General features: G+C 44.8%; 1 protein-coding gene across 1 annotated transcript in view; it reads left to right on the plus strand.

Moving 5' to 3' along the window:
• cps1 (carbamoyl-phosphate synthase 1, mitochondrial) overlaps nucleotides 1-16897 on the plus strand; it is a 195340-nt gene that overhangs the window by 127367 nt on the left and 51076 nt on the right. Inside the window, exons 25-27 of the mRNA XM_043693435.2 lie at nucleotides 1657-1838; nucleotides 6990-7184; nucleotides 8868-8935. Of these exons, the coding sequence (XP_043549370.1) occupies nucleotides 1657-1838; nucleotides 6990-7184; nucleotides 8868-8935 (445 nt within the window). The remainder of the gene's footprint in view (nucleotides 1-1656; nucleotides 1839-6989; nucleotides 7185-8867; nucleotides 8936-16897) is intronic.

The following is a 16897-nucleotide window of genomic DNA, read 5'->3' on the forward strand; positions in this document are numbered from 1 at the left end:
GCAGTCTCCATTATCACAGATACCTGTCATCAGCTAATTCAATTCACTCCACATGATATCAAGAAATGGTTGGAGGCACTGAATGCTGCAGAGGTTATGGGCCCTGACAATATTCCCTCAATAGGACTGAAAACGTGTGCTCCACAACTCGCAGTGCCTCTAACTAAGCTGTTCCGCTACAGCTATGTCACTGCTGTCAACCCAACAATGGTGAAAATTGTCCAGGGTATGTCCTGTACATGAAAAGCAAGAAAATCCAGTCTGGCCAATTAATTACCCTGCCTTGAGTCTATTCTCAGTAAAGTGATGGAGGTGCCATCAACAGTGATATCAAGCAGCATCTGCTCAGCATTGACCTGCTCATTGAAGGATCTGCCAGGGCCACTCAGTTCCTGCCATCATTACACCATTGGTTCAAACATGAACAAAAGAGCCGACTTTCTGAGCTGAAGTGAAATTGACTGCGCATGATATTAGGGCCACATTTGACTAAATGTGGCATCAAGGAGCCTTAACAAAACTGAAATCCAGTAGGAATCAGGGGGCTAACTCTATGCAGATGGAGTTATACCTGGCACATAAATTATTGTCATTGTCGGGGGTCAGTCATCTGAGCTCTACGATATCTCTGCAATCATTCCTAAGGATCGTGGCCTCGGTCCAACCATCTTCAACCATTTCATCATTGACCTTCTCTCCATCATAAGGTCAGAAGTGGGAATAGCTGTTGATGATTGCGTAATGTTCAGCATAATTTCTGCCTCTTCGAATGATAAATTTGCATTGCAGCCAGTTAAGAGAAGATTTGTTAATCCCTGGGATGGAGGGCTCACATAAAGATCGAGCAGGTTGAGGCTGTGCTTGTTGGAAGTTAGAAAAATGGGAGCTGATCTTTCTGAAACATCTCCGATTCTGAAGGAATTTGACAGGGCAGACGCTGAGAAGATGTTTCTGTCATGGGACAATCGAGAACAAATGGGCACATTTTTTTCTTAAGATGATGGTAAGGAAGATTGTCTTCTCTAAGGGTTTATTAGTGTTGGGAATTCTACTTCTCAGTCAGCAGTAGAGATTGCGTCATTGAATAAATTCAGGGCTGAGTTGCATGGATTTTCCTTAACGGATTTGGGTGGACAGGCAGGCAGGAAGGTGGAGGAATCATGCCTTAACCAGAATAGCCAGGGTTTTAATAAATAGTGAAACAAGCTGCTCCTCGTAATTTGACTGTGATTTATGTTCTATTCAATATGACTTCACTTGAAAATAATTCATTGTGCGTGAAGTCCTTTTCAATTGGATGCTTGCTCTTTAAATGCGAATAGTCAATTGCTTTCTGTGCTTGGCTGCAGGAGAGTTTGATACTTGCATCAGGAGTGTTGTGTAGCACAGGTACCTGCATATCGTGCATTTTCAGCAATTACAAGAGAATTCTGTCAGAACAGAAAGGGCTGCGTGAAAGTTTTGAAAGGATCGTGCGATTCTGTAAGAAACACTACGAGGCCGGTCTATTGAAACAATGGATTACCTTGTTTTATTTCCAGATGTTCTCACCAGGTATATGTGTTTGTTAGTGGTAAATGGCCCAAGTACTTAATGCAGTTCTTCATATTCCACGTACAGTGACTCGTGTTTCAGAGCAGGATTTTGTGTCTGCAGGTAGCAGTGTGGAATTTGATTGGTGTGCTGTCTCCAGTATCCGGACCCTCAGGCAGCTTGGGAAGAAGACTGTGGTGGTAAACCACAACCCAGAGACTGTGAGCACAGATTTTGATGAATGTGACAGGCTTTACTTTGAGGAGCTCTCGCTAGAAAGAATTCTGGATATTTATGAACAGGAGGTAAGACTCTGATTCCTCTTGCTCTTTGATGTCAGGGTATCTGCCAGTCAGCCCACTGGATTTGTCCAGTAGTCTGCTTGGGTGCCATTAAAATCTTAAAACATGACTTATTCTTGAAGAAATTGGAATGATTAGTGTTCTTTCTTAATTACAGTGGGTTGACAGTGAGGTGTATCAATGAGTTGACTGGGTTAATAGCATGACGTAACCATGTGTTTTTAATAAGATATATCAATCAGTCGACTTGGTTCAGAGTGAGATATTATTAGTCAGTTACCTCTGTTCACAGTGAGACGTCGAAGTGAGTTGAATGAGTTCAGTGAGCAATGTATGAATGAGTTGTCTGGGTTCACAGTGAGTAGTATCAATGAGATGCCTGGGTTCACAGTCAATAGTGTGACGTTACAGCAACTTTGCTAACAATTGCCACCCGACACTCAAAGTCACTTGGTCTACCTCGGCCACCTCCCTCCTCTTTCTTGACCTGTGCACTTCCATTTCCAGTGACAGTTTATGGACTGACATTTACTATAAACGTACAGCTACCTGGACTGTTCCTCCTTCCACCTTGTATCCTGAAAAAACTCCATCCTGTTTTCCCAATTCCTCCGTCTCTGTCGCATCTGCTCTGACAAGGAGACTTCAAGCATCCTCCTATTTCAAACAATGTTTTGTTTCCCTCCTCTGTCATCCAGACAGCACTCCACTGCACCTCCTCCATTCCCCACTCCACTGTTCTAAAACCTCCCCTTCCCCGAATATAATAAAGATAGAGCCCCCTCCTTGTCCTCACTTTCCACCCAATCAACCTTCATATCCAACGTATCATCCTCAAACACTTCAGCCAACTCCAAATAGACCCTACACCCAGGACATCCTCCCCCTTCCCATCATGCTCTACCTTCCAGAAGGACCATTCCCTTTGCCACCACTTGGTTTGCACCACACTTCCCACCAACCCCCGCTTCACCCTACCCGTCCCAACGTACCTTAAGCTGTAACTAAAGAAGATGCACCACCTCCCTCACCTTCATCCAGGGCCTCAAACAGACCTTCCAAGTGAGACAGAGATTCACCAACATCTCCTCCAACCTAGTGTACTGTATCTGGTGTTCCCGATGTGGTCTTCTCTACATCGGTAAGACCAAATCTAGACTAGGTTACCATTTGGCTGAGTATCTTTGTCTGGCCTGAAACTGCCAGCCTGACCACCTGGTCATTGTAATTCCCCCCCTACTCCCCCTCTGACATGGCAATTCTCAGCCTCCTCCATTGCTGCAGTGAATCAGACCGTGTATTGGAGGAACAACATCTTATCTTCGACCTGGGCAGCCTACTGCCTGGACGACTTAAGATTGAGTTCCCAGATTTCAAATGACCTTCCCACCTATTCCAGCCCACCTCCTCTCTTTCATTTCACACTGACCCTTCCTTCCAGCTACCAACTGAACTCCTCTCTCCCAACGACCAACTAGATCATACCCACTACCTGTGCCCACCTATCACTACCTCACCATTCCACTACTCTCCCCACCCCACCCCACTCCTCCCTGTTTATCTGTAGCTCCCCCTATCCCACATCTTGCCCTGAAGATGGGTTAACACCCAAAACATTGACCTTTCCACCTCCTGATGCTGCCTGGCTTGCTGTGTTCTTCCAACTTCCTGTTTGTCTACTCACATTTTGATGCATTGACAGGGGTAACAGCATGATGTATCCATGGGTTGATAGTGCTTTCAGTGAAATATATCGACTGGTTTACTGGATTCACAGTGAGATGTAACAATATGTTGACTGGGCTCTGGGAGACGCAGCATTGTGTGTCTGTGTTCTGTGTGATGTATCCATTTGTTGAATGTGTTCACAGTGTGATACCATATTGAGTTGACTGGGTTTATAGTGTGACATGTCCATGAGTTAATATGTTTTCACTGAGATTATATCAATGAGTTGACTGGGTTCACAGGTGATGTAGGAGATTGCAGATGTTGGAGAAGTCAGAGTTGACAAAGTGACTTGCTGTGCTTCTCCCAGCACCACATTTTATTGGTTTTCACAGTAGAAGTGTCAATGATTTGAATGTGTTTGCAATGTGACGTTATAATGAGTTGACTGTGCTAACAGCAGGACATATCCATGGGTTGTGTGTGTTTTTAGCGAGACATATTGTCATAGAGTCATAGAGATGTACAGCATGGAAACAGACCCTTTGGTCCAACTTGTCCATGCCAATCAGACATCTGAACCTAATCTAGTCCCATTTGCCAGCACTTCCCATCTACTTCTCAACCCTTCCTATTAATATCCCCATCCAGATGCCTTTCAGATGTTGCAATTGTACCAGCCTCCACCATTCTCTGGCAGCTCATTCCACACATGTACCACACTGCGTGAAAAAGGTGCCCTTTGGGTCCCTTTTTGATCTTTTCCCTCTCACCCTAAACCTATGCCCTCTATTCTGGACTCTCTCACCTCAGGGAAAAGACCTTGTCTGTTTATCCTATCCATACCCCTCATGATTTTATAAACCTCTGTCGCTCCAGGGAAAACAGCCCCAGCCTTATTCAACCTTTCCCTATAGCTCAAATCCTCCAACCCTGGCAACATCCTTGTCAATCTTTTCTGAACCCTTTCAAGTTTCACAATTTTCCATTCTGTACATCTCTATGACTCGATAACCTTTTTTGTTAAAAAATATTCCTGCCTAACTCTCTGTAATCTCCCTTCAGAATCTCAAACTTTTTCCTTCCATGTTGTTGGTTTCAATGTGTACAATGACCTCCTGCTGGCCCCCTCTCCCCCGTGAGAACATTCTGCACCCTCTCTGAGACGTCCTTGATCCTGGCACCAGGGAGGCAATACCCCATTCTGATTTTTCTGCTGCTGGCCACCAACGTTTGTCTGTGCTTCAGACTAGAGAGTCCCCCAACACAATCGATCTGTTGGAAACCGATGTACCCCTCATTGCATTCGAGCCAGTCTAGATACCAGAAATTTGGCCGTTTGTGCTACATTTCCCTGAGAATCCATCACCCCCTACATTTTCCAAAGCAGCACACTTGTTTGCTATGGGGATCGCCACAGGAGACTCCTGCACTACCTGCCTACCCCTCTCTCCTTTTCCTGGAGTTAACCCATCTCTGTGACTGTATCTGCGACTTTTCTCCCTTCCTATAACTGCCTTCCATCACACCCCATTGCTCTTGTAAATTCCTCATTGTCTCTAAGTGTCGCTCCAATCGATGTGATAGGATTTGCAACCAACAACATTTATTGCAGATATAATCCTGAGTAACCCATAAACACCTTCAACTCACACATCAGACAAAAAGAGCCTATCACTCTACTAAAGGCCATTTTGCTCCTTTCAGTGTACAGACCCAGAAAATAACACCGTCGTCTTGCTCTACAAAACACTGCTCCAGGCTAACTTAATACTTCTGACATATGTTTTAATATCGTGTTGACCAGATTCACAGTGAGACATATCAACAGGGTTCACTGTGAATCCAGTCAACCCATTCCTACATTACTCAGTGAGATGATTGGGTTCACATTAAATGTTTCAATGGGTTAACTGTGTTCAGTGTGATGTTGCAATAAGTTGACTGAGTTACAGAATGACATTCATAGATTGTGTTTTCAGTGAGATCTGTCAATGAGTTGACTGTGTTCACAGTGAGATAATCAGTAGAGGATGGTATGGTGGCCCAGTGGTTAACACTGCTGCCTCACAGCACCTGGGTTCAATTCCAGCCTTGGGCGACTGTCTGTTGGGTGATTGCACATTCTCTGCGTGGGTTTCCTCCAGGTACTCAGGTTTCCTCCCACAGTGTGCAGGCAAGGTGGATCGGCCATGCTAAATTGTCACATAGTCTCCAAGGATATACAGGCAAGGTGGATTAGCCTTGGGAAAGCCGGGGTTACAAGGATAGGGTAAGGGGTTGGATCTGGATGGGACCCTCTTCAGAGGGTAGTTGTGGACTCAATGGGCCAAATGGCCTGTTTCCACATTATAGGGATTCTGTGATTCTAGTACTATCAAGCAGCACCAGCTTAGCAATGCCCAGTTTGGGTTCCACCAGGGCCACCCAGCTCCTGACCTTGTTACATACTTGGTTCTAACATAAAGCTAAACTCCAAAGGTGAGGTGAGAGTGACTGCCCTTAACATCAAAGCTGCCTGCGACTTAGTGTGGCATCATGGAGCCCAACAAAAGTGGAATTAATGGGTATCGGGGGCAAACTTTCCAGTGGTTGGAGTCATATCTGGCATATAGGAAGATGATCATGATTGTTGGAGGTCGATCATGTCAGCTCCAGGACATCTCTGCAGGAGTTCCTCAGGCTGTTTACCTTGGCACAGCCATCTTCAGTTGTTTCATCAATGACCTTCCCTCCATCATAAAGTCAAAAGTGGGGATGTTCACCAATGATTGCACAATGTTCAGCACCATTTGTGATTCCTTAGATACTGAAGCAGTCCGTTCAAATACCACAAGATCTGGATAATGTTCAGGCTTGGGCTGATAAGTAGCAAGTAACATTTGTGCCACACAAATGCCAGGCAATGACCATCACCAATGAGAGACAATCTAACTACTGCCCCTTGACATTCAATGGTGTTGTCATCACTGAATCCCATTACAATGAGTTGACTGGGTTAACAGCATGAGACATCCATGAATTGACTATGTTTTCAGTGAAATGTATTCATGGGTTGAATGGGTTCTCAGGGAGATGTATCAATGAGTTGAATGTGTTCACAGTGTGATGCTACATTTAAGTTGACTGGGTTTATCCATGAGTTGACGTGTTTTCACAGAGATTTATCAATGTGTTGACTGAGTTCACAGTGAGATGTATCAATGAGTTGCCTAGCTTCGCAGTGAGATGTATCAGTGGCTTGACTGGGTTCATGTGGTTGTGTCAATGAATTGAGCGTGTTCACAGTGTGATGTTACAAAGAGTGACTGGTTTAACAGCGTGACATATCCAAAAGTTGACCGTGTTTTCAGTGAGATTTATCAATGTGGTGATTGATTTATCTCAATGTGAACTCAATGAGTTGACTGTGTTCCCTGTGAATTGTACCAGAGTTGACTGTTCTCTGAGACATTTGAGTAATTGGTCTATGACATTTTTTCTCAGAGCTGCAAAGGGTCCATTATTTCTGTTGGTGGACAGATTCCAAATAACCTGGCTGTTCCATTGTACAAGTATGGTGTGAACATTCTGGGCACAAATCCAATGCAGATTGACCGAGCTGAGGACCGAGCAGTCTTCTCAGGTGTGCTCGATGAGCTCCAGATATCCCAGGCTCCATGGACGGCAGTTAATTCTTTGGTGAGTATTCTCACTGTTTCCTTGAAGTCAATTTGTGGCCACAAGATTAGTGAGGATCAGCAAGGAGTTTACATGAAGAGTTGTACCCATGAAAGTATGATCCAAATTGCTCGAGGTAATTTGCACTTCCAATGACATTTGAAGAGCTAGTGCTTCTACTCTGTTTGATAACCTGATTTTGTCACTTCTGTCATAATTTGGTTGGTGAATTAAATAGTAATGGTCTGCTCTGTAATCAGTACTGAATTGGGAGATGGTACTGGGCAGGGTGATACTAGGCATACAGACACACAAGATGGCCGCTTGACACAAGATGGCTGCCGGGCCACAATATGGAGAGAGACAGCAGAGCAAATACAGACATTTCCTGTGGCCACCAGAATTCCAGCACAATGCACTCACAACCCAGTTGATTAGTTTAAGGTAGGTGGGGGAGAGAATACACATGATTAGCATCTACTGCCTGCCGAAGTATCTGGGTCCAGCCAACCCTTCGATAGGATTGCTAACTGTTTGATACAGACTTGGTATAGGGTGCTAGTAGCCAGGCTGCAGTAATTGTCCTTCTCAGGAAGAACAACTAGTGCCCATTACTACAGCTATGGACTTCTGTGCAGATGCTGAAATTGATGATGACTGCACTGAAATGAACAAAGGCTGTACTGGAACTGACAATGACTGCAATGTTTAGAATAAACTAACTATTATACAAAGACAGTAACCTCATCACTGACCTATTATATTACAATGTGCTGTGGATGGAGAGAAGAATGTGCTGCTGGTGTCTCTCCCTCCCCGGAGCTCCGGTATTTCCTTGTCCTATAAACTCTGACTCCGAGGCTGGTGATTTTTCCCACAACAGTACTCCGTATTAGCCACACTGGAGAGGCATAGTCACTAGGAGCTGAAAGGCATTGACACAGTGTTAGTCACAGGGCAGCAGAGGTAGTGGGGGAAGCAAGGTGTTAGCCTGACCTCTCAGGCCAGGCTTTGTTCAGAAACTGAACAAACGAAGTCCTAACTCCGCTGAAATTCCTACTTCTCAATCTACTGGATGAAGAGCAACTGAGAGAAAAGATGGGGTCATTCACGCCTGTGATTACCCTTGTAGAGGGATAGCCTCTTGAAACTTTCTGACTGAAGATCCGGTTAATTGAGGAAGACACTCTGTGGGAGTGAGGATATGAGTACCAGCAGATGACCATGCCCAGCGTTGTTCAGCACATTGAGGAGAGCCTTAGGGCACTGCTCAATTTGTTATTTTATTGGCATGGTCTCTGGCCCATGTCCAGGATTTGCTGTTGCTCATCAGCCACCACAGAGTGATTTTTGGTCTTGTTGGACTAGTAAGTGCTTGAGATACTTGTAAGAAATTGAGCAGCCTCTCTTGAGTAGAGAGATCAATTGTTTCCAAATCTGACCTCTCCATTCTGCAGGCTTTGCTACTGATTATCTCCCCTTTGTCCATAATACTGAGCATGTACTCGATGCTATGTTATCATTGGGAAAAGACAGTTCCACGCCCTGGGGTAGATGCGAAGACAGAGCTGCAGCATTACTCGCAACATCTTGGTCTTGTGCTGGAAAGGCCTTGCTGTTGCTTCCCGGACCATTCTTCGTGAGGTGAATCGTTGCTGTGAGTAGAGTCGCTCTTTCACTGACTGACTTCTCTCTTTGTGCCAGGATGATGCCCTCTCATTTGCGGAGACTGTCGGCTACCCCTGTTTGCTGAGACCATCTTATGTCCTGAGGTAAAGCCGTTACTTCGGGGTCTGGGCATATCCAGGATATCGGTGAGAAATAACAAGCTGATTTTATTTTTAAAAAGACGAGCATCCAATCTGTGCATACTTTCACGTACAGAACTGAGTTTTGTGCAACTTGTTATCAAGTACTTTGCTGCCTATTTCAATCTCCTCTGTAGGTGCTTACTTCCCTCACTCAGACAACCATTCTTGTTGTCTGATCTTAGATAGCGAGTGTTGAAATCCTTTTGAACTATGGAACTCTTTGACAGGAGCAGAGAATATAGCTCCCAGGGACTGGAGAAACTGCCTGAAGCCATTTATTGTCAGGTAATGTTCCAGCAGTCTCTGATAGAATCTGACCAGCTAGTTCAGGGTGAGTTCATGTGGATTTGACTGTGGATGGATTGGAGCAAGTATAAAGCAGCAGGTTGAGTGAACTTTTTTACTTGCGTTTTCCAAAGCCATCCCAGAAATGTTACTGCTGAATTATCTTCAAGTGTGCTAAGGTTCTTGAGGCCAGAAGCCGGTGTATTCCTGTGTATTTTCTGTGTATTCCTGCCAGAATCACAAGAATGGCCTGTAGTTGGTTGAAGGTGACATTGAATTCATGGTAGTGCTTAACTGAGTTATGGTGTATTTGAATCAATTGACCATCCTCTTCACCAAATTGCAACAAGAACTTAGCAATTCTCTTCATCAAAAAATGTCAAGAAGCCGCCTCTGGGCATCCTTGCAAAGCTCAGAAGTGTGAAGGTGGGTAAATATCCTGGACCAGATGGACTACATGCCACAGTTCTGAAGGCGATCATAGAATTCCTATAGTGTTGGAAGCAGATCATTGGGTCCACACCAACCCTCTGAAGAGCATCCCTCCCTGACCCTATCCCTGAGATGTTGCATTCCCCATGGCCAGTCCACCTAATCTGAGGAGAGTGTAGAGGCATTGGTCATGATCTTTCAGGAATCACTGGAATCATGAAGTATCCTAGACGACTGGAAAATGGCCAATGTAATCCTCCTGTTTAAGAAGGAAAGGAGGCAGAAGACACAAAATTATAAATGGGTTAGCCCGATTTCAGTTGGTAAGATTTTAGAGTCCATTATTAAGGATGAGATTGCAGAGTGTTTGGATGTGCACAGTAAAATAGGGCAGAGTCAGCACAGGCTCGACCAGGGAAGGTCATGCCTGACCAATCTGTTAAAATTCTTTGAGGAGGTAACAAGCAAGTTAGACATAGGAGAGCCAGTGGACATGATCTATTTGGATTTCCAGAAGGCCTTTGACAAGGTGCCACACAGGAGGCTGTTAAGTAAGATAAAAGCCCACGGTGTTTGGGATAGATGGGTAAAGGATTGGCTGACTGGCAGAAGGGAGAGGGCAAGGGGTCTTTTTCAGAATGACCGTCAATAACTAGTGAAGTTTTGCAGTTTTAGTGTTGGCATCGCAACTATACACATTAACGATCTGGAACTGAGGGCATTGTTGCTACATTTGGAGATGAGACCAAAATGGATGGAGGGACAGGTAGTATTGAAGACGTGGGAGGCTGTAGAACGACTTGGACATGCTACAGGTGAGCAGAGAAGTGGCAGATAGAGCACAATGTGGCAAAATCAGAGGATATACATTTTGGTAAGAAGAACACAGGTGTAGAGTATTTTCAAAATGGAGTAAGGCTTCTTGTATCTGAAGTGCAAAGGGACGTGGGAGTCAAAGGCCTGGATTCTCTTAAGGTTAACATACGTGTTTAGTTGGTGGTTAGGAAGTAATGTATTGTTAACATTCAATTCAAGAGAGTTATAAGTCTCGAGCAGCGATGCATTGCTGAGGCTGTATAAGGCTCTGATCAGAGTGCATTTATAATATTTTGAGGTTTTGGATTCTGTTTTGAAGGAAAGATGTGCTGGCGTGGGGTGGGGGGGCGTCCAGAAGTGGTTTACAAGAACGATCCTGCAGAAGAAGGCTTGTCATACAAGGAGCAGTTAAGAACTCAGGGTCTGAAACTTATAGGATACTGAGATGCCTGGATAGCATGGATGTAGAAATTTTCCACTCTTAGGAGAGACTAGAATCCAGGGTACAGCCTCAGGGTGAAGGGGCGACACTGTAGAACTGAGATTAAATTCCCTACAGTGTGGAAACAGGCCCTTCGGCCCAACAAGTCCACACTGACCCTCCGAAGAGTAATCCATCCAGACCCATTTCCCTCTGGCTAATACTACGGGCAATTTAGCATGGCCAATTCACCTGACCTGCACATCTTTGGACTGTGGGTGGAAACCGGAGCACCCCGGAAGAAACCCATGCAGACACAGGGAGAGTGTGCAAACTCCACACAGACCGTCACCCAAGGCTGGAATGGAACCTGGGACGCTGGTGCTGTGAGGCAGCAGTGCTAACCACTGAGCCACTGTGCCACCCATAAGATGAGGAGCAAATACTTCAGCTAGAGAGTGGAGACTTTGTGGAACTCATTGCTGCAGTGGGCTGTGGAGGCCAAGTCATTGAGTGTGTTTAAAATGGAGATAGGCTCTCGGTCAGTAACAGGGTCAGGTGTTATGGGGCGAAGGCAAATGAATGGGGTTGAGAAATATATCAGCTATGATCAGATGGAAGATCAGTCTTGATGGGCTGACTGGCCTAATTCTGCCCTGTTATCTTGTGATCTTTTGGAGCAAAGAGTGGGATCAAGTGGCTTTGAAGAGGTGACTGGTTAGTGACGAGTGATTATCTTGTTTATAATTCGCTGAGCTTACGCTGTTGTTGAATTTGGAAATGCCTGTACATTCAGCTTTTCATACAGCCGTACACAGATTCTATCAAAGGCTATATTTGGTGATATTTGACTGGCTTTAGATTTAAAATCTAGAAATATTAATTGTGAAAAGTAGTAGTTAATAGGACTGGTCATTATTTGAGCCATGCAAAGGCTTTTCCCACCTTTTATTCACAGTCTGAATGAATGTATCAGGAATTAGTTGGGGATCTACTGACATCTGTGAGAAGAACCAGGTTTAGTTTGTATCAAACAGTAAATATCCAATCTCTGACTTGTGAAATAGAGGGAAAATTGGAGTACAAGAGAAAGCTAGGTAGAAATATAGAGACAGAAGAAGAGTTTCTTTAGATATTTAAAGAGTCCAGTGTCAAGAGAAAGGAAGTCAACATGAGTGCTATAGTGAGTGAGTCTGGGGAATTAGTGATGGCAAATGAACAGATACTTTGCACCAGTCTTCACTAGAGAGAATATAAGTAACATCCCAGAAATAGCTGTACATCAGGAAATGGAAGACCAGGAGGGACTCAAGATTATAAATCAGCATGGAAGTGGTATTGAGCAAATTGCTGGAGCTATAGCTGATAAGTTTGCTGGATTTTGATGAATTTCATCCTCGGGTCCTAGTAGAAGTGACTAGTTCAGGTAATTCATGTGTTGTTTTATATTTTAAATTCTCTAGAGTCAGAAAAATAGCAAATGTAACTCTGTGGGACCTGTACAAGCTGGATAACAAAGAAAATTTACAGCCCAGGAACAGCCCTCCAACCTGTGCCGATCCAAATCCACTGTCTAAGCCTATCGCCCAATTCCTAAGCATCTGTATCCCTCTGCTCCCCACCTACTCATGCATCTGTCCAGATGCACCTTAAATGAATCTACCGTGCCTGCCCCTACTATCTCTGCTGGCAATATGTTCCAGGCACCAGGACAGATTACACCTCAACGGGACTGGGTCTGATAATCTCACGGAGAATTGCGAGAGCTGTTGGGCTAGTTTAACCTAACTTATCGGGCGATGAAAACATGCCGGGTGACCCAAATTAGAAGGGAGTAAAGTTTGTAACAGAAAGTTGAAAAGATGCTTGGGAGATCAGAAAGAAGCGAAACCTTGCTGAGCTTCAAAAGTAGAATGATATTAAAAAGTCAAAGTTAAGGGCGCTCTACCTGAATGCAAACCCCAGCATTCACAACATGATCGACGATTTAAAAGCACAAATGGAGATAAACAAAATTACAATTGCTAATACAGACGCATAGCTGCATTGTTCCCAGGGCGAAGAACTGATTATAGACAGACAGATATCCTACAGTGTGGAAACAGGCCCTTCGGCCCAACAAGTCCACACTGACCCTCTGAAGAGTAACCCACCCAGACCCATTTTCCTTTGACTAATGCACCTAACACTATGGGCAATTTAGCATGGCCAATTCACCTGACTGTGGTAGAAAACCGGAGCACCCGGAGGAAACCCACGCAGACATGGGGAGAACTTGCAAACTCCCCACAGACAGATGCCCAAGGTTGGAACTGAACCTGGGACCCTGGTGCTGTGAGGCAGCAGTGCTAACCACTGAGCCACTGTACCGCCCCGTGACGTTTGGGAAGGGCAGATAATTAAATGGCAGAGTAGGCTCAATGGACTGAATGTCCTGCCATTCCTTTGTTCCGATATTCCTAACTTCTTTATTCATGAAGGGTAGGATAGTATTGGCCAGTTAGCTTAACATTTGCCATTGGGAAAATGTTAGACGGTATTATTAAAGTTGTTATATTAGGGCATTTAGAAAAGTGAAAAGTAATTGGACAGAGTCAGCACGGCTTTTTGAAAGGGAAATCATGTTTGATCAATTCCTGGGAGTTCTTTGAATAAGTAAAGTGTGCTGTGAACAATGAGGAGCCAGAAGATGGACTGTATTTGGACTTCCAGAAGGCATTTAATAAGGTGCCACATCAAAGATTATTGCAGAAAATAAGAGCACGTAGTACAGGTACCAACATATTGGCACAGATAGAAGGGTAGCTGGCTAGCAAAATAAAGTAGACCGGCAGGAGGCTGGAAGAACACAGCAAGCCAGGCAGCATTAGGAGGTGGAGAAGTCAACATTCTGTGTGTAACCCTTCTTTAGGACTGGGGTGGGTGGGTGCGGGAGGAGCTGCAGATGAAGGGGCAGGTTGGGCAGGGTGGTGAGGTGGGGATAGGTGAAGACAGGTAGAGCGTACAATCTGGTTGGTCAGTGGGAGGAATTAATCCGGATGGTGGCAGGGAGCAGTGGCAGTGAGGAGGACGGTCTGGGAAGGGAGTCGGGGGATGGGGAAGGAAGGTTTTAAAATTGGAGAACTCAGTGTTGAGTCCTCCGGGCTGTAGGGTGCCCAGGCGGAAGATGAGGTGCTGTTCCTCCAATAGGCGCTGTGGTTTGTTTCAGCAACGGAGGAGGCCAAGGATGGTCATGTTGGAAAGGAAGTGATTGCAGGAATGAAAATGGGCGGTGACTGGGAGGTCTGCTCGGCCCCTGTGCAGAGAAGACCACATCGGGAGCACCCGATGCGGTAAACTAGGTTGAAAGAGAGACAGGTGAACCTCTGTCTCACCTGGAAGGACTGTTTGGGGCCCTGGATAGAGGTGGGGTGTGGTGTATTGGTAGGTTTTACATTTTTTTCTGGTTGCAGGGGAAGGGGAAGTGATCTTCTTACAGTGGGGAGACCGAACATAAGCTTAGGGAACAGTTCACCAAGCAGTTGGGCCTGCAGTGACCTAAGGGCCAACTTTTTCACACAGATGGTGGTACGGGTATGGAAATGAGCTGTAAGAGGAAGTGGTGGAGGCTGGTACAATTGCAACATTTAAAAGGCATCTGGATAGGTAAATGAACAGGAAGGGTTTGGACAGATATGGGCCGGGTGCTGACAGGTGGGACATGATTGGGTTGGGATATCTGGCATGGACGGGTTGGACCAAAGAGTCTGTTTCTGTGCTGTACGTCTCTATGCTCTAAATTAGTCATTTTTTTGGTTCGTAAGTCATGGGGCCTCAAAGTTTTCCAATTGTCATATACAAAGCAGGAATAGGGAGGATTATAGTTATGATGGCTTGACCCTTCCTCAGTCCAACACAGTGACCTATTGTTTGGTTTACGCCTTTCCCTTTTCACTCTGTCCCTTGCTGAGCTAGGGCCAAGGGTGTGTTTCCCAAGCCTTGGTTTCTGGATTCCAACTTTTGAAAGAAAAACACAGCAAAAACATGTAAAATGAAATCAAAGTCAGGATTTGTTACTGAGACATTTAAAATGCGAGCAAAGTGCTTCACTACGCCATCCACATACACGAAACACACACAGGAAATTAAGGCAGGCAGGACAGGGGAACTGTTGCAAATGACTACTTTTGGCAAGTCCAGCAGTATTGATAAAATAAAAACTTACCCCAGGTGAGTCACAAGCTCCCAGAGGTCAGTGTCCTATAATCATTTTCTCATAGAGATGGGCCTAGTTGTTTTCTTTCTTGCAGGCGAACTGTCTCCAACTTGGAGACAGAGATAGAGCCTCTGAGACAGAAAGTGACCTCAACCAGGAGTCCTCCTTCCCTCTGGAGGTTAAACAGCAACTGATGTAAAATCCCAGTATGTTTAAACTGATGTAAAATCCCAGTAGTGGGTGGCACAGTGGTTAGCACTGCTGCTTCACAGCACCAGAGACCCGGGTTCATTTCCCGCCTCAGGCGACTGTTTGTATGGAGTTTGCACGTTCTCCCCGTGTCTGCGTGGGTTTCCTCCGGGTGATCCGGTTTCCTCCCACAGTCCAAAGATGTGCAGGTCAGGTGAATTGGCCATGCTAAATTGCCTGTAGTGTTAGGTAAGGGGTAAATGTAGGGGTATGGGTGGGTTGCGCTTCGGCGAGTCGGTGTGGACTTGTTGGGCCGAAGGGCCTGTTTCCACACTGTAATGTAATCTAATCTAATCTAAACAATTCAGTCATGTGACAAAGGCATGCATTTCTGGTACTGATGGTCTATAATCGGAATGTCTTTCAACTAACAATGTGATCTTGCCTCCCCCCACCATCGGAAATTCCATTGTGACGTACAGAGGTTAAAGTATGCACAGATATTTTAACATTGGCTAATTTTGAGGTGTCCCTTTGTCCGGAGCTAGCTGGGGACAGCGTTAGCTGGACAGTCTCTACAAAGTAAGGGATTCAGATGATTCTGGAAAATGTGATAATGTGATCAGTGGCCATTTTACGAGTTGGGCAATGTTGCCCATTTTTAAACAGTATGCAGTTTAAATATGAACATATTATCCGAAAAGTACAGTTGACTTTGGGATTTCTCTTCATGCCCTCCGGCATTATTTAAATAAATAACTTGGATGAAGGAACCAAAGATATGATTACTTAAGTTGTTGATTAGACAAAAGTAGGCAGGATTGTGAAGAGGACCCAAGGAAGCTACACAGGTTAAGTAAATGAGCAAAAATGTAGCGAATGGATTATGATATGGGAAAAGTAAAATTAGCATTTTGGCAGAAGGATTAAAAAAAAGTATGTTATTTAAAAACTGCAGTTTGGGGCACAAACAGACGTTTCTGTGGCCATCAGCGAGACATCAGGATGTGTCGTGTTGCCTCCTTTGTCAGGTTCAAGGATGTTTTGGAGAGGATGCAGAACATTTTGTAAAGAGAGAGTGAGCAGCAATGGGTCATTGTACCAATGGCACAGGTTGGGAAGGGGATGAGAATGTAGGAAACTAGGCATCCGGTTACGCTGAGGCTAGTACAATAGCTAAGGGGAGCAAGTCAAAGGGCAAAATTGGGAATATGGAACTAGGATATCATTACAGAAACATAGGTCGGGGATCGACAGGATTGGCAGCTTAATGTTCCAGGATATAGATGATATAGGAAGGACAGAAATGGAGGCAAGAGAGGAGTGGGAGTAGTGTTTTTGCTCAGTGATAACATTATGGAGGGAGGGTATTTCTGGGAGACGATTCAGTGAAATTATATGGGTGGAACAGAGAAATAAGAAAGGGATCACCCAACAGTTAGTGGGAAGTTGAGAAACAATACGTAAGGAGAGCACAGTTACCTCAGAATACCAAGGTAATAATGGTTGGGGATTTTTGGCCTGTTATTGTACTAATGGTTTGGATAGGGAGGAATTTAAGTGTATACAAGAAAGGACTAGCCAC

This window comes from Chiloscyllium plagiosum, unplaced genomic scaffold (assembly GCF_037043375.1).
Source record: "Chiloscyllium plagiosum isolate Xiang-an unplaced genomic scaffold, Cpla_swu_hap1 HiC_scaffold_7, whole genome shotgun sequence".
In the NCBI taxonomy this organism is placed as follows: domain Eukaryota; kingdom Metazoa; phylum Chordata; class Chondrichthyes; order Orectolobiformes; family Hemiscylliidae; genus Chiloscyllium; species Chiloscyllium plagiosum.